Source organism: Python bivittatus, unplaced genomic scaffold (assembly GCF_059951505.1).
Source record: "Python bivittatus isolate LINGU-HERP-01145 unplaced genomic scaffold, Pbiv_v1 ctg000080_np1212, whole genome shotgun sequence".
NCBI lineage: Eukaryota > Metazoa > Chordata > Lepidosauria > Squamata > Pythonidae > Python > Python bivittatus.
In genome coordinates, this window is record NW_028277035.1 from 12,150,324 (window position 1) to 12,166,350 (window position 16,027).

The 16,027-nt window shown below is 42.1% G+C and overlaps 1 protein-coding gene across 1 annotated transcript; it reads left to right on the forward strand.

Moving 5' to 3' along the window:
- Positions 1-2,091: 2,091 nt before the first annotated feature.
- On the forward strand, positions 2,092-12,597 carry LOC103063077 (G protein-coupled receptor 54-like). The gene is made up of 5 exons (XM_007444336.3): positions 2,092-3,486; positions 6,206-6,330; positions 6,639-6,774; positions 10,257-10,495; positions 11,936-12,597. Exons 1-5 carry the CDS (start codon positions 3,150-3,152, stop codon positions 12,293-12,295), a joined length of 1,197 nt encoding a protein of 398 aa, XP_007444398.1. The 5' UTR covers positions 2,092-3,149; the 3' UTR covers positions 12,296-12,597.
- Positions 12,598-16,027: the final 3,430 nt, after the last annotated feature.

Consider the following 16,027-nt stretch of genomic DNA (forward strand, 5'->3'; position numbering starts at 1 on the left):
ATTCCCACTCAGTTGCTGTTGGGACTTTGCTCTCACCTGGCTTTCACTCAGAAAAACTCCAAAAAACAAAGCAAAATAAAAAATTCCCTCCCTCCATCCCTCCCTTGTAAAAAGGGAGCCTTCCAGGTAGGCTCTTCAGCCTTTGGTGTTCTCAGGTTTTGGTTATCTCCACCCCTGATTTGGATGGACTTTTTAGCTCCTACCCTTTTGAACCTCCCAAAATGGAATTTCCTGATAGATTTCTCATATAAGCCTGTAATTTTCCCTTTAACTGTGCTCTGCTGATTACTTTCACTGATACTCATACATTAACTTAATAATGATCTGTAGCTTAAAATGGCTTAAGGTATTCAGTACATAGAACAAAATTAACTTTATTCTGAGAATTTGAACTTTTATTATTATTATGGTTGGTCGCAGAGTCAGCCAGATGTTTAGACTGGATTTGGCATTTTTATCCACCTATCGAGGCCTTCCCAAGGACATGGGATAGGCAGATGTTGTTGTTTGATGGTGTTAAAGGTATCATTGCAGGATATAAGCTGTTCCAAGTAAAGCTGCCTTTTGCAACTGACTGGTAGCGATTTTGTCAACGCTGATGGTCTTCAAGTGGTGCTCCAGTTGTTTTGGGATTGAACCTAAGACACCTATAACTATTGGTACTATCTTTGCTTTCTTTTGCCATAGTCATTCTACTTCTATTTGCAGGTCTTTATATTTTGTGATTCTCCAGTTCTTTCTCTTCTATTTTGCTGTCTCCGGGTATTACAACGTCCACTATCCAGACATTTTTGTCTTTCTTATCAACAATTGTTAAGTCTGGGGTGGTGTGTGACAGATGCTTGTCTGTTTGAATTCTAAAGTCCCAGAGCACTTTAGCTTCTTCATTTTCTATTACTTTGTCTGTTTTGTGGTCCCACCAGTTCTTGCTTGCAGGCAAATGGTATGTCTTGCAGATATTCCAAGGCACCCTCGTTGCTGCTTTGTCATGCCATTGCTTGTAGTCAATCTGTGTGATCTTGTAGCAGCTGACTAGGCAGTCCACCGTTTCTTCAGCTTCTTTGCAGAGGTGACATTTACTGTCTGTTGCTGTCTTCTCAGTTCTGGCTTTCTGTGCATTTGTTGTTGTTGTTATTATTATTATTATTATGGTTGGTTGTACAGTCAGCCAGATGTTTAGACTGGATTTGGCATTTTTATCCACCTATTAAGTCCTTTCCAAGGACCTGGGATAGGCAGTTGTTTTTTGATGGTGATTATTATTATTATTATTATTATTCACCTTTGAGTTAGTGTTGATTCCTGGTGACTGCCTGGACTAGTCCCTGCAGTTTTCTTGGCAAGGTTTTTAGAAGTGGGTTGCCCTTGCCTGCTTCCCAGGGCTGAGAGAGGGTGACAGGCTCAAGGTCACCCAGCTGGTTTCATGCCTAAGGTGGGACTGGAACTCACGGTCTCCCAGTTTCTAGCCTGGTGCTTTAAGCACTACACCAAACTTAATTTAAACTGAATTTATTTAATGTTATGATGCTTGTAAATCTCTTGTCTATTTGCTCTGGCTTTTCTTCTGCTTCATTTTTTCCATTCACACACACACACACAGAAACAGAATTTCCTGGTATATGTAACAGAATTTTCTTACATTCACCACACGGGAAAGATTGGTCATTTTCTAGGGCATTTGACTTAATTTAAAATTAACCAGGAAATGTTAGAAATGATTGTGCCACAGAACTTATTTTGGCAGCCTAGAAACCAATTATGGTATAGACGGTCCTCTGAGATGAACGATATGGGATTCAGATGTGATTATTTTCCAAGCACATTTAATAAAAATATTTACTGTTGAATTACAAGATTTTATTACAGTTCTCAGTGTTCTCCTAAAAACTTTAAAATGGTCAGAGAATGTCAGAATTCAGTGAGGTTTTTCCCCCCCCATTTACTGTCAAATACATACATTGTGTAAGTGCCAATATGAGAGAAAAAGTATTTCTTCACATGTGAGCTCAATTTTTTCCCATGAAGATTTTATTACCCCCCCCCCCCATTCTTGTTGCAATGTGCTTCGTCACATTTGGAAAATTTCAAAAGACAAATATTGGAAAAGAAAAGAAGTAAACTACTCATCAGCTTACTTTTAACTAATCTGGGTATGCAGTGGGAAGGAAAAACTGGATATGTTTTTATCTTTTTTGTTTGTTTGTTTGTTTGTTTGTTTGCTGGCTGACTCACTCAGTTTTCACCTCCTCGTGCAAAGAAATGGAAGAGGGATAGAACAGGATCCACCAAAGTTTTACGCCGTCTAGATGGGTCTTGACTGAAAGTTCCCAGCAGCCCCAGCCAGCCTGGCCTGCGGCGAGGGACATCGGGAGTTACAGTTCAGCAAGGCTGAGCGGCCTCGCCCGCCCAAGAGAGCAGGACCCCCGCCCACTGACGGCAAGCCGCGCGTGCCAAGCCTTAGGTGCCCCCGCTCTCCTTTAAGAACTCCAGGGAGCCCCCAGGACCCGACGGCAGCGCGGAGGTGCAGGCATTTCTCCGGCGAGCTCCGCTTGCCGTCGATGATCGATTCCTCTCGGGGCTGCCGCGAGGAAGACGCTCTTCAGCGAGAAACCTCTTCCATCTGCGGGCAGCGTCCTCGGGAGCCAATCAAAGCCGCCCTTCGCGCCGCTCTTCCTTAAGTCCCGCGGCCGGAGCCTCAGAGCCTCTTGGAAAAGTCCTGGGATGCTGCGCCTGGGCGGACGGCGGCCAGATTCCTGCGGAGACGAGCAGGCTCGGCGCGGAGAGAATCCGCGGTCCTGGAAAATGCGCTTCCTCTCCCGTTGCGCTTCCGAGCCCAACTCTGGCGATTGCCGCGGCAGTAGCAAGCAGGGAGGCACCAGAAACGGCGGGGAAAGCGGCCTTTGCTGACCAGGTCCTGAACCGTGAAAGGGGAGGGCAGTCTTCCTGGCCCTACTACTTTTGGCAGCCGGCTGCATTACTGGTGCGCCTAGACGTACCGTGCAGCTTTCCGCTAAGAAGAGATTGAACCTCGGGGCTGCGCGCCTCGGCCCCTTCCTGCCTCGTCCTGCTCCGATTTCAGAGACAGTTGCTGAAGCTGAGACTCTCGCAGCCCCGCGGTGTTCGGGAGCAGGAGTGCTCAGCTGTGGCCGATGTCTCCGGACACTAGCCCTCGGCTGCCCCTGCGCAGGGCTGCAGAGCCTCCGCCTCCCGAAGCCTCCTGGGCCAGCCAGCTGGACGAGCCCACCGTAGCCTGGCAGGGTGACCCCATCAGCGCCAGGCCCAGCACAGGCACCTTCCAGCTTGGGATGCAGTTCTGGATCTTTAACCACAGCGGAGAAGAGACCTCGCCCCCGTTTCTGACCGATGCTTGGCTCGTGCCGGTCTTTTACGCCCTCATCATGCTGCTGGGCCTGGTGGGGAACGCCCTGGTCATCTATGTCATCAGCAAGCACCGCCAGATGCGCACAGCTACAAACTTCTACATTGGTGAGTGAGCTGCCCGTCTCTCGCGTCCCCACTCAGTAGTTACGGAGCTCACCTGGAATCCAGGCTTGTTCCAAGGCAGCAGAGTTTTTATCAGTTATCATACTTCCTTCAGTATACTGTAAGCTGAGGGGCAGACAGGTTCTTCTAGCACTTCTGTTTAATGTTCTTCTGCCCTGACTTGTAATCCCTGTCATGGTTTTAGACCTGGCTCTTGCTCTGTCCAGTCGTTTCCATCAGCTTCCATCAAGATTATTTAAATGAACATTTAAGACTACAGGAGTTCCCACTGATAACACCAGTTGCTTGTAACATTACAATGGAAAATTAACACGACAGTGAGTTTGCTTGGCATTGCTAGCACATTACATTTATTTGTAATAATTGAAGATAGGAATTATATTGCTTGCCACATAGCCTGAGTTGTAAATAAAATATTTTTTAAACTAGCTTTGATTACATGTAGTGATTTCACAGACAAGTGGTTAAAATACTTTCCCTTTAAAAATACATTCACTGTTCCTTATTGCATTTCCAGATTACAGTGATGTATTGCACTTTAAGTTCTTCAGCAACTGTCAGGTAAAAATCGACAATTTGTTGTTAGCTTTAACAAAATAATCTTCAAAATATATACTGCTTTATCAATCAGAAATTAATCTAAACCAATGTATTGCTCAATGCATTTTTCAGGTTTTATCATACAAATTTCTTCCTCACCATATTAAAATGGTGAACATTCCAAATCTATTTACGATATGATCAGTGGAGCTAGATAAACAAAATCCCCAGTCCCAAGCTTTGGGACATTTTCATATGACACACCTAACTCATATGATATTGGGAAACTTGTGGCCTTCCAGGTGTTGCTGTGCTACAACTCCCAGCCTCCATCACTATTAGCCACAGTGGCTGGGATGGGAATACAAGTCCAATGGTGCTCAGAGAGCCATAGGTTCCTCATCCTTGGTCTCGGCTATCAGTAGCTCATGTAGTTGGACAACCATATTAATATGAAGAGGTGATGTAGTCTGTATCATATCCCTAGTTGATCTGGCATTATTAAGTATGCCATTCTATGTAAATATTTTTACACTATGAAAAAGGTATGCACATTTAGTCTGGACAAAAGCTGTGTGCTTCCTCTTTCAGAGCAAATCTCCAGTCCACTTTCCATCCCTATTAGAACCTTGGTATATACAATGTACTCTATTTATGTAATCGTTCTCTAAAATTAGGGGTTAAATTCAGCTGATCTTCATCAAACATTCTCCGTTCCCCTAACTTTTGTGCTGCACCACCTTAAATTAAATGACAGCTGTAGAAATTAGTAGCGCAATACCATTGTACAGTATTTTGGGGCTCTCATCCACAGCTCACTTAAAAACGTTGCTGCCCACACTGTTGCTTGTGGATTCCGTTAAATGTTTCTGTCCTTGTTTACTGTGAAAAGGGCAACCGAAGGAAAAGGACTGGCTGATTTGTCCCGGCTTTGCTTCCTTCCCTCTCAATAGATATTCCAGTCAGTGGGAAAACACCTACTACCAATCATTCTGGGTTGAGGGGTGAGTCTGGGAATCAGGTAAGCCTTGACAGGTTTAGCCATCTGTCAAAGGTCACTCCAGACTTTGCACGAGCTGTGGCAGCCAACTGCAGGGCTAGGAGAGAGGGCAAGAGAAGGCAAGGAGCTGATTACCATTCTTCTCCTGCCACCTGTCCCAGCCTGGGGATCAGGTGGCAGGAGAAGGTGGGATCTGACTCTTAACCCACCAGGTGTCCAGCCCTACACATCTGCTTTGTGAGATAAGTTATCTGGCAGGTCAAGAGCCATTTCTTTCTTCTTCTCTTGCCATCCTCTCAGAGTGGTAAACCCATATTCCAAAGCAGCCTGAAAACAGGTGACAGGAGATGGGGAGGTGTGCCATGAAGCAGCAGAGAAAGAACACTCTTTCCATCCTCTTTCTCCTTGCATTCCCTGGGGCAGTGGCTACTCAAGCTGATCCAAATCTCCAAGGAGGAGATTGGCTGGGAGACCTTGTGGGTATGGGGGAGGCTTGCTGGAAACATCTGGACACTCTCGTTGCACAAAGCATAATGACCCGGGAGGGGAGGGAGCTTTCCCACACCAACCAGAAGTAATCTACAGGTACTGGGCTGATCCCACCTCCTAGGGGTCCCCTGAATGCACCATCAACCAAATAGTTGGTGAAGCATGTCACGTTGCACTCAGAGAAAAGCTTCCGTGACTTGTTATATGGTTAAAGAAAAAAAAAAAGAGATAACTATTTTAACCCCAGAACATCTAAAATGACTTTAACCTGCCTTAGGTATAGGTTGATGATGAGATGAAAATAAAATGCAAGAAATGGATAAAGATGAATAAATGTTAGAAGCAAACAATCTAGGCTCGATATCCAGCAAGAATACTCAATGGGATGTCTCTTTCTTCTGGAATATTAAAGGCCCCGTTGACACCAAAATGTAGACTGAAGTGCCCCATTTTGAAATCCAGTGAAGAACATGAAACAGCAGTGAAGGGAGTTAGGAGGAGGGATGTACTGATACATTGATTTCTATAGCAGTTTCCCCCTTTAGTTCCAGAGAAATCAGAATCCTTTGTGTTAGACAAAAACTTTAAGACTTGAATCAGGGAAGGAGGCTGATATTACTTGCCTCAACTAGCCTTATGCCAAAGCTGACCTCAACTTTGTGTCTTTCACAGCAAATTTGGCTACCACTGACATCATATTCTTAGTGTGCTGTGTGCCCTTCACTGCCACTCTCTATCCCCTGCCCAGCTGGGTGTTTGGCGACTTTATGTGCAAATTTGTCAACTACTTACAGCAGGTGAGCTTGAACGGTAGAAGAATTGCTATCTATAATTTTACTTCCAATAATTACAATTGATGCTGTGCAGGTGGATGTATTTTAATGGTGCCATATACATAGCTGTATGCTAGAACTGGCAACCCGCAGGCTGTTTACATCTTCCCGCCACCCCTTTCTCAGCTGTTATAGATCTGCGGGGGCTATAAGCTATTCACAGTGTATGCGAATAGTGCTGTTCTTGCCTTAAGGAGAAGGAGGTACACGAGCAGCTGAAAGGTGCATTCAGATTTCAGTGTCTTCACCACATGCTGTTGTCTTCTCACCAGGTGACCGTCCAGGCCACCTGCATTACTCTGATGGCTATGAGTGTGGACCGCTGCTATGCTACACTGTACCCACTGCAATCGTTGCGTTATCGAACCCCCCAGGTAGCCATGGCTGTCAGCTTTGCTATTTGGATTGGTGAGTGCAAATTGCAAAATCTATGAGCATTTATACCTCTGGAAAAAGAAGAGGCTACGTAGCTTGAGATGGAAGGAAGAGCAAACCCTTGTCCAACATATCCAGGCTTATCTTCTTGGGATTAGTCTCATAACAAGGCAACTAATTGAATACTGATTACTCTGTGGAGTTGCTTAATTAATTAAGCAGTGAGGTCAGAGGGAAAGGAAATGCAAAAAGTGTCACAATGTATTGTCGAAGGCAAAAAGTGTGACAATTGCTTTGAAATTTACATGTACATAAAATAAGCAGAATGAATAAAAATCAAGATGACTCAAATGTCCTAACTTTTTAACCCATTATTTCAGTTCAGGCCACTAATCTTCCAGTGTCATTGGGAGTTGGGCTGCATATAAATTTAATAAATCATAATCATTATTATTCATTTATCATCATCATCATCCAAAGTCCTTTCTTGTTGTAATGGTATGTGAGAAAGACCTTGAGAGACAGGGTAAAGAGATGCTGCCTAGGGAATGGTCAGATAAGAGTGGGCATAGCCTGCAGCTGCATAATGGATGGAGCAAGTGGCTCAGAAGGGATCCTCCCTAGCTTCTCAGGCTGTAAAGGAGACAGTGGGAGATTGGTACTTTCAGACTTGCAAGATTCTGTTAATGTAGCCTTACAGTAAAGTAGAATTAGCTCATCTGGTGTTATTTCCTGTCTGGTCTACCTGGGAAGGCTGATACTTGTTTAGTTGATGTCAGAATCCAGGACTTACCTTCCCCCAACCTGGCTACTCCATTTCCTGTAGATCAGGGTCTCCATCAACACTTTCATGAAGTTTCAGACTGTTCATTGACATTTATTATATGAAAATAATTTAATAAATGCTACTTTAACTAACAGTACAACGAATAACAACAACATTGACCTCTTGGATAGTCCCATCAACCGTTGGGGATCAATATTAACTACTTTGGGGAACCCTGCTGTAGATTGACAAATGAGTTCTGTAACAAGTTCTGTATATTGCAGCATGGAATACTGTTATCCAGGAGAGGGATTCTGTCACCATCACCTTTCCCTTCCAACAGTCAATCAGCATTTCATGGCTAATCAGCCCACTCAGTCTTAATTGCACTGCTTAGCATTCCTTCTTTCTAGAATTTGTCTAATTGATTAATATCTCTTGGGTTGCAAAGACACTGTTTTGAAATTAAAAGACGCTTGCTCCTTGGGAGGAAAGCTATGGCAAGCCTAGACAGCATATTAAAAAGCAGACACATCATCTTGCCGACAGAGATCCGCATAGTCAAAGCTATGGTTTTTCCAGTAGTAATGTATGGCTGTGAGAGCTGGACCATAAAAAAGGCCGAGCGCCGAAGAATTGATGCCTTTGAACTGTGGTGCTGGAGAAGACTCTTAAGAGTCCCCTGGACTGCTAGGAGGTCAAACCAGTCAATCTTAAAGGAAATCAACCCTGACTGCTCATTGGAAGGATTGATAATGAAGCTCAAGCTCAGATATTTTGGCCACCTAATGCGAAGAGAGATTTCTTTGGAGAAGACCCTGATGCTGGGAAAGATTGAAGGCAAAAGGAGAAGAGGACGGCAGAGGATGAGATGGTTAGATAGCATCACTGAAGCAATGAGCATGAAACTGAGCAAACTCAGGGAGGCAGTGAAGGACAGGAAGGCCTGGCGCAATATGGTTCATGGGGTCACGAAGAGTCAGACACGACTTAACGACTGAACAACAACAAAAGGTCTGGAAAGAGTTGATGACCTATCTTACTCATGCAATATGAATATCAGGCTACATTTGATTTTCTTTTATTGCTCCTTGATGGCCATTTTCGCTCAGCTTTGCCATTGATTTCTGCATGTGACAAGGTGGATGTTGTTGCATTGCTGGTCATGCAGCAATTAAGTTTTATCGTATTTTTTTGCTGAATGTCTTTCCCCATGCTCCAAAATGAAGGTTTTACTGTTGTATTTGTACTCTTTTTATTTTGCTCCAAAAATAGAGCTTATTTTTAAAATTCATTTGAAAAATGTGAAGCTAGCTATCTCTTGCCATATTTTAGTAACTTTTTGCAGCCTGTTTCTGCCTTCAGGCTATTTATTTGAATTAAACTACTGTAGTTACATTTTAAATGACAAGGTATAACATGCAAAAAAACAATATTAGTAAGCATAGCAAGGAGCAACATTTTAAAAGCTTTCTAAGACTTCATAAATAGTTTGCCTTTAAAACCCCAGACTTCCCAAATATAGTAATGCTGACTGCTAATTATCTGATGGAGGAAAAGAAAAAAGAAAAATTGGGATGAAGTCAGGGGTTCTAGTCTTGAAGTGTTTTATGTTCCTCAGCACTGACCTTATAGTAGTAGATCTTGCCTGAACATGCAAATAATGGCAAGCTTGAAAATAATCTTTGATAACCATTATCTTCAGATTGTTTAAACTTCAAGTTGTTGACTCTCATTACAAAACTATACATTCTAAAAGATGGGTTTTTGAACTTGGTTACATTTCAGTTTCCTCTCTTTTGATCCCTCTGTCTCTGGGCTAGGTTTATAAATGTTTTGAATACCACTTTCAAAAATATTCTCCCTTACCTCCATTATATATTATACGAGGAACAGTTTGGTGTGGTGGTTAAGGTGTCCGGCTAGAAACCAGGAGACTGTGAGTTCTAGACCTGCCTTAGGCACAAAGCCAGCTGGGGGACCTTGGGCCACTCACTCTCTCTCAGCCCTAGGAAAGAGCCAATGGCAAACCACTTCTGAAATCTTGCCAAGAAAACTGCAGGGACTAGTTTTTATCTCCATTAGAAAATCAGCATCCATACTTATCCATCCATCCATCCATCCATCCATCCATCCATCCATCCATCCATCCATCCACTCCTCCTTCCCAAGAGATGGGATCCTTCTCTTGGTTTTTCTCAATTCTATGGAGAGCTTTTTTTCTACATGCTCACCCACTATTTTAACACACTGGAAAAACAGGATTGGAAAATCTTGGGAAAAGTCTCCATGGATAGAGGAGAGCTTCCTCTGCAGTCAGTCACCATGTGATGGGCATCAAGAGCTTGCACAGAGTCACCATTCTCCATCTTTGCACATACAAGGAGAGTTACAAAGTAGACTTGCAGAGGTGTGCTATTGTGAGAAAAATCTAATTTGATTTGCAGATGCAGAGTTGATAAAAATACCTATTGAAATCAGATGATAAGAGCCAAACTTTATTATGCAAGAGAAAATATCATTTATAGTTTAATCTTCATATGTTCTGTGGGATATAGACATGTATCAGTTGTTAGTTATGAGATAAAATTAATCAGAAGAATTCTACCGAGCTCAAGAAAGCCTGTTTTCAACTATGGTAAGTGAGAAGATGCATTAAGCAAGAACGCATAGCTTCTGAGATGACTGTTCTAACATTCAGAGCCTCATTGCTTCAAAGGACTCTGAGTTCTGTGTCTGTGACCTCCAGGTTCCTTCATTCTCTCACTACCCATGGCTATGTATCATCGCACCGAAAATGGCTACTGGTATGGTTTACGTACCTACTGCATTGAAGCTTTCACAAGCAAGAGCCAGGAGCGCAGCTTTATCCTCTACACTTTCCTGGGCGTTTATCTATTGCCTCTGCTCACTATTTGCTTCTGCTACTCCATCATGCTCAAGCGCATTGGACGTCCTGTGGTTGAACCAGTGGACCATGATTACCAGGTAAGGTAGCGGAGAGAAACTGAAGGGTCACTATACTTCTACTGTCAGATTTGTATAACTCCTGCAGTCTTCCGTATGACCAAAAAAAAAAAAAAAAAAGGCCCAATTCAAGTAATTTAAGCAATTTATACCAAATGTTAAAAAAAAATCTAAAAGAAAAGTTAAGAACCTGTTCTCTCTCATACATTGCTTAGGTATAGCCAGAATAAATTTCATGCAGTTACTAATGTGTGTAATAGGTTTTGGTGAGGGTTAGAATCATTTTCTTTGCTCATGTAGTATAATATGCTAATTAAGCTACTTTAAGCATAATTAAAGTCAACTAGGAGCCTGAGGAATCCTCAACAGATTTGTTGTGGCTCATAAATGCATAATAAATCATGCTTTAATATTTGGTGTCCATTTATAATAACAAATACATTGATTTTAATTAATAATAAAATAATATTGAGTCAAATACAACATATATCTTTTCTTATTTAATTTTATATCTAAAATACCTGGAAAAATGCACATATTTTTGTATGTTCCTATATTGCTGAAGCCTTATTTGAAAATGTATAAGGTTCTTTGGACTTGCATAGAATATTTGGGTTCATCAATTCTCATTTTGTCTTCTTCAACTGTTTATATACAGTAATAATACATATCCTATGTGTTCTGAATTTTTTCACACTGCCTGTCAATTATGCAGCAAAAAAATTAAGGTATGCTTAGTTTATTTTATTCCCAATCATTTTTCCCGAAGAAGTCTTACATTACTATTGTCATTATTTTGTAATAAGTGGGAACATAAGATGACTAATTAGTGGAGGGATTGTCAATGTAAGGATCAGCAAATAACATTCCCCCCCCCCTCAGAAAAAAGGTAGCTAGGTTGGTGTAATGGTTAAAGATGCTAGCCAGGAGGCCATGAATTCTAGTCCTGCTTTAGAGTCAAAAAGCCAGCTGGGTGACTCTGGGCCAGTCACTCTCTGTCAGCCCTAGCAAGAAGGTACTGGCAAGCCACTTCCAAAAACGTTATTGTGTAACTACATGGACTTGTTCCTGCATTGCCAGGAGTCTGGGTTGACCTGAGGGACCATCGCCCTGGCATGGGCAGAGTATCGAAGTACCTGTAGAAGGCCTGCTGGGCCCCTCGCATTTCACTGAGATTCTACCACTTGCCTCCCATATTCCCTGGTCAACATCTCTCCAAAGATACATACTCCACAAATTTGGGATATTTTCTTTTTGAAAAGATGAAAGCTGAGATTCCAAAGCTGCTGTTTTTTTTCACTAGGTACCCCTCAATGTTATGACTGACTAAAATTGCAATTGTCTTCCTCCTGAATCTGAAACCAGTAGGTCTTTTTTTCCTGCTAAACAGGCAATTGCTCTTGCCGCTCAATTGGCAGACTCTCCATAAACACTATTCGTGTGTTTTCTGTTCATTTCCAGCAAGTGCAACATCTCTCTGAACGCTCCGCTGCCATGCGAGCGAAGATTTCCAAGATGGTTGTAGTGATTGTACTTCTTTTTGCCATTTGCTGGGGTCCTATCCAGTTCTACCTGCTTTTTCAGGGCTTCTATCTCCATTTCCAGGCGAACTATGAGACCTATAAGATTAAGACATGGGCTAATTGCATGTCTTATGCTAACTCTTCCCTCAACCCCATTGTTTATGCTTTCATGGGAGACAGTTTCCGCAAATCCTTCAAGAAGGCGTTCCCCTTCTTCTTCCGCCAGCGTGTACGGGACAATGGCATGCATTCAGGCTCCCGTAATGCGGAGATGAAATTTGTTACTGAAGAGACCTAACTTCTGTTGTGATGAAAAGTTGGCTTGCTTCCTACCCAAGAAAGGAAGTTCAAACGGATATGTTAATACAAGATGGTTATTGACTAAGCCAAAAATGAAAGGTCATTACTTCTGTATCACCTACCCAAGGCAGAATTTGCTGGACTCTAGGCCAGATAAATTCCATAATGATAAGAACTAGGGTTTCCATATTGTTCAATGTGGGTTTTAGTTTTAAATGCTTCAGGAACCTGCGGTGTGCATTACATTTCAGTGCTGACAGAAGCAAGCTTCCTGTTTTGTGTTTATGGTCATCTTTAGAATATAGGTTCTGTGCATGACATGGTAACTTGGATTTATCCAGTCTCTGGATGTAAAATGTAAAAATAAAGTTTTTGAAACTGATTTTTTCCTGGGGCTTATTTAGATTCAAAAGTTGTTTTTAAATAACCAATCAAGATAATTCAAAAGACACATTCTTGATCCAATGGCAGTTAAGACACATCTCTATTTAACACACCCGCACAGTACTAATATTTAAACTCCACTAGTGCCATAACATCATTGTTTTCTATCTTTCCTCCAACAGAGTTCAGGGCAACAGATGGCTCTTCATGTGACATGTAATGCCAAAGCAAACTATGTAATGGGAAAAGATGATGGCCTGATTCAATCAACATGCTAACACTTGACTAGGCTCCCTAAGTACACCTGAACAACAAGCTTCCCCATCTCCTCTCAGTCTAGAATAGAGATGGAGCTGATTCTTGGAGAGTAAGAGCAAACAAACACTTGGCTGCCACAGAGGCATTGGCCACATAATGCCTGACTGGTATTGTCTCAAGGGCTCTTTCTATAGCTTCCTTATAAACATGAGTTTTTTGCTGTTTTGGAACAGACCTGTGTTTAAAAAATATGAATGGCACTCTTTTTATAGTGCACTAGTCCTTGGGAGTGTGTATGCGTGTGCACACGGGAGGCTTACTTATAAGGAATAGCCTTGATAGATCACTCTATCAAGACATTTATTGATATGACCACATGACAAATTTCAGCCCATACCCATCCTCTTCAAATAGCCCAACTGACAGGTTACAGAAGAAGAGGAGAGGTGTGAGGTGGACCAGGAGAGAGTTCTCTAGGTGCGTCTAAATCCCTGGCAGTTGAGAACTGAATGGGGTCCAGCTTTCCTGGGATCTGCTGAATGCAAGAGTTCTTCTTTCCAGACTTCTCACCATCTTGGACTTTCTTCCCTCCTTCTTTCTGTCGCTTTTAATAGATACCTTGGGCTGGTTCACAAAGTCTCCAGTTGAGAATACAGTAGTTAGTGGCTGCATTAAGCCAGGCGGACCTTCCCAATGGTTCTGACCAGCTGATCAGTGAGCAGGGGCAACTTTGCACAGTATACCCTCTCACTCAAGTTGCTGGAACTAATGGTGAGCAAGTTCCTTGACAGCAGTAGTTGTGGGGAAGAGTAGGGTAAACAATTTCTATCCCTTCCCACACGTCAGTCTACAATGTAATCATTTCTCCTTTCAGCTTGCCTCCCCATGACTCACATTTTCTGATTTCAACAGTCACCCTTTGCTAGGGATACTGTGTTTTTGAACACAGTGATGGTAACTCACAAGATGGCTATCTCCTTTTCATCTCCCCTCCCCACTTTTTATATATATTGTTTGAGAATTCATGTTTGATTGAGTGACTGTTTTTAAAGAAGGTCAACCTTTCTTGAAGTTTATAACTTATATATATTCGTATACAAACATTCCATTGTTTCAGATTCCCTTCCTTTATGAAATACAGAACATCTCAATCTGATAGAAATTGCTCAATCAGCAAAAGGAGAAATACAAAAAAAATCTCCCCAGTAAGAATAATTAGGATTTAGTCTCTTCCTGCCCTATTCACAGAGACTTATTTCCAAGACTGAGTTAGCAGGATGGTAGCCCAGGGTAAGAAGGGACTTTAGGTAGCCCCGCATTCTTGTGGGCATGGTAATACATGTAGAGGAAAGCAAGATGTAGCCTTCATGATGGATTCACCCGGACCTTTCAACAACTTATAGAAGTCTTTTTCTGTGTGATTGCTTACAGCTGCCATAACACAGATAAATTATTGTAGTGGATTATTTTAGGTAATGGGCAAGGTTTTTTTCATTTATGTAACATTAACTAGGCAGACCCATCCATCCTGCAGATCAGCAGTCTTGGTACTGGAGAGATGAAGCTATCAGTAGAATCCTCTAATCTCTTCAGCCAACCTCTCTTTTCTTATGTGGTCTTCTTTATTCTCTTTTAAACATGAGTTTAGCACTATTCCAGAATGGACTTTTTTAATGCAGCCATGCAAAACCAGAGCAAGTTTTGACAGGTGGCTAAACTTGCTGGTCTAACTATCTAGCTAAATTCTTCTCTCCAGCCCCAGCTCCAGCTCCATTAAGCTCTCCATTAAGGAGAGTGATTGGTAGATGGTTTCCTATGGACTGATGGTGGTGTGGGGGGATGGGACAAGGTCAGAGGAATCCACCTATTGCCTTCCTTACCTTGTCCTGCATTAAATCTGTAAAGACAGCACACTTGCTGACATCATTACTAGAGCAGAATAAAACCACATCGAGGCAGAGCAACCTATGCTAAGATACTTTTCTGCTGACTCAAGGATTGGAAGAATGCACATTAACACGGCCTTTTGGTTGTGCCCTGTGTCACAGTTGATACTCAAGCATTTACAGCACTGTGTTATGGAATCAAAATGGGTTGCATTGTCCATGTCACCTCAACAGCAGGTTTGTATTTTCTCTTAGTTTGGTGCCCAGGGTCAGATTTAGGGATGAGAAGCAGCAAAAATGTAACTACATAGTCCAAGGTCTAGTATCAGAAAGGATGGCTCATGGGCAGAGAGACACCTACAAAAATATTCAGTAAGACAGTCCAGAAATCAAAAGCCAAATCAGTCCATATTGAGACCGAGAGGGCAAAGATGAAATACTGAAGGAACAATCAAGGCAATAAAGGGCCATATACCAGGAAGTCTTACCTGGCTAGTGTTCACATTTAGGCATGCCAGACTATTCCTGAATTGATCTTCAGTTCCTTGCAGGATGCCTTCCTACCTTCTCATATTCAGCTCAGTATCGCTGTCATTTACATGGCTGACAGCATAGGGGAATTTCCTAACCTCCAAAATCCCCCAACAGCTGCAGAGTTGCTTTATTTAGTTCTGTGGCCACCGGGTGATCCCTTAAAAGGGAAGACAAATGTTTGCAGCAAGCATTTTAACAAATTGGTTACAGACATCATCTTCCTGCAAATCATATTAGAAACAAACAATGCTTGGTTTAGAAAAATAATAGCCTTGCTCTTGACTACACAAATTTATCTCTGCCTTGCTTCTTTCCCTGGGAATTGCACAAAGACAGCTTGTTTCTACTCTCATATAGCCTATGTGTATTGTTTATTCCCCTCCCTGCCAGTACTTCCTAGGACCATGCTTTAAGAAACACTGTTCTAGACCATCCACATATATTTTTTTCTAATAAAGAACTCATAGGCACAAAGATGGCTCTTTCAACTGTTGTGTCTTATTTACTGACCAAAGGAGTAAGTTTTCTGCTCTTGCTTAAGTGGAGTTTCTCCAGAACAAACTCCAATGAGGCTGCAAGAATTACAACATCACAGGCATATTTAATCGTTGAATAACCCTGGCCATGAAGAAAAATGCAACATTAATAGTTATGACACTATTTTTATA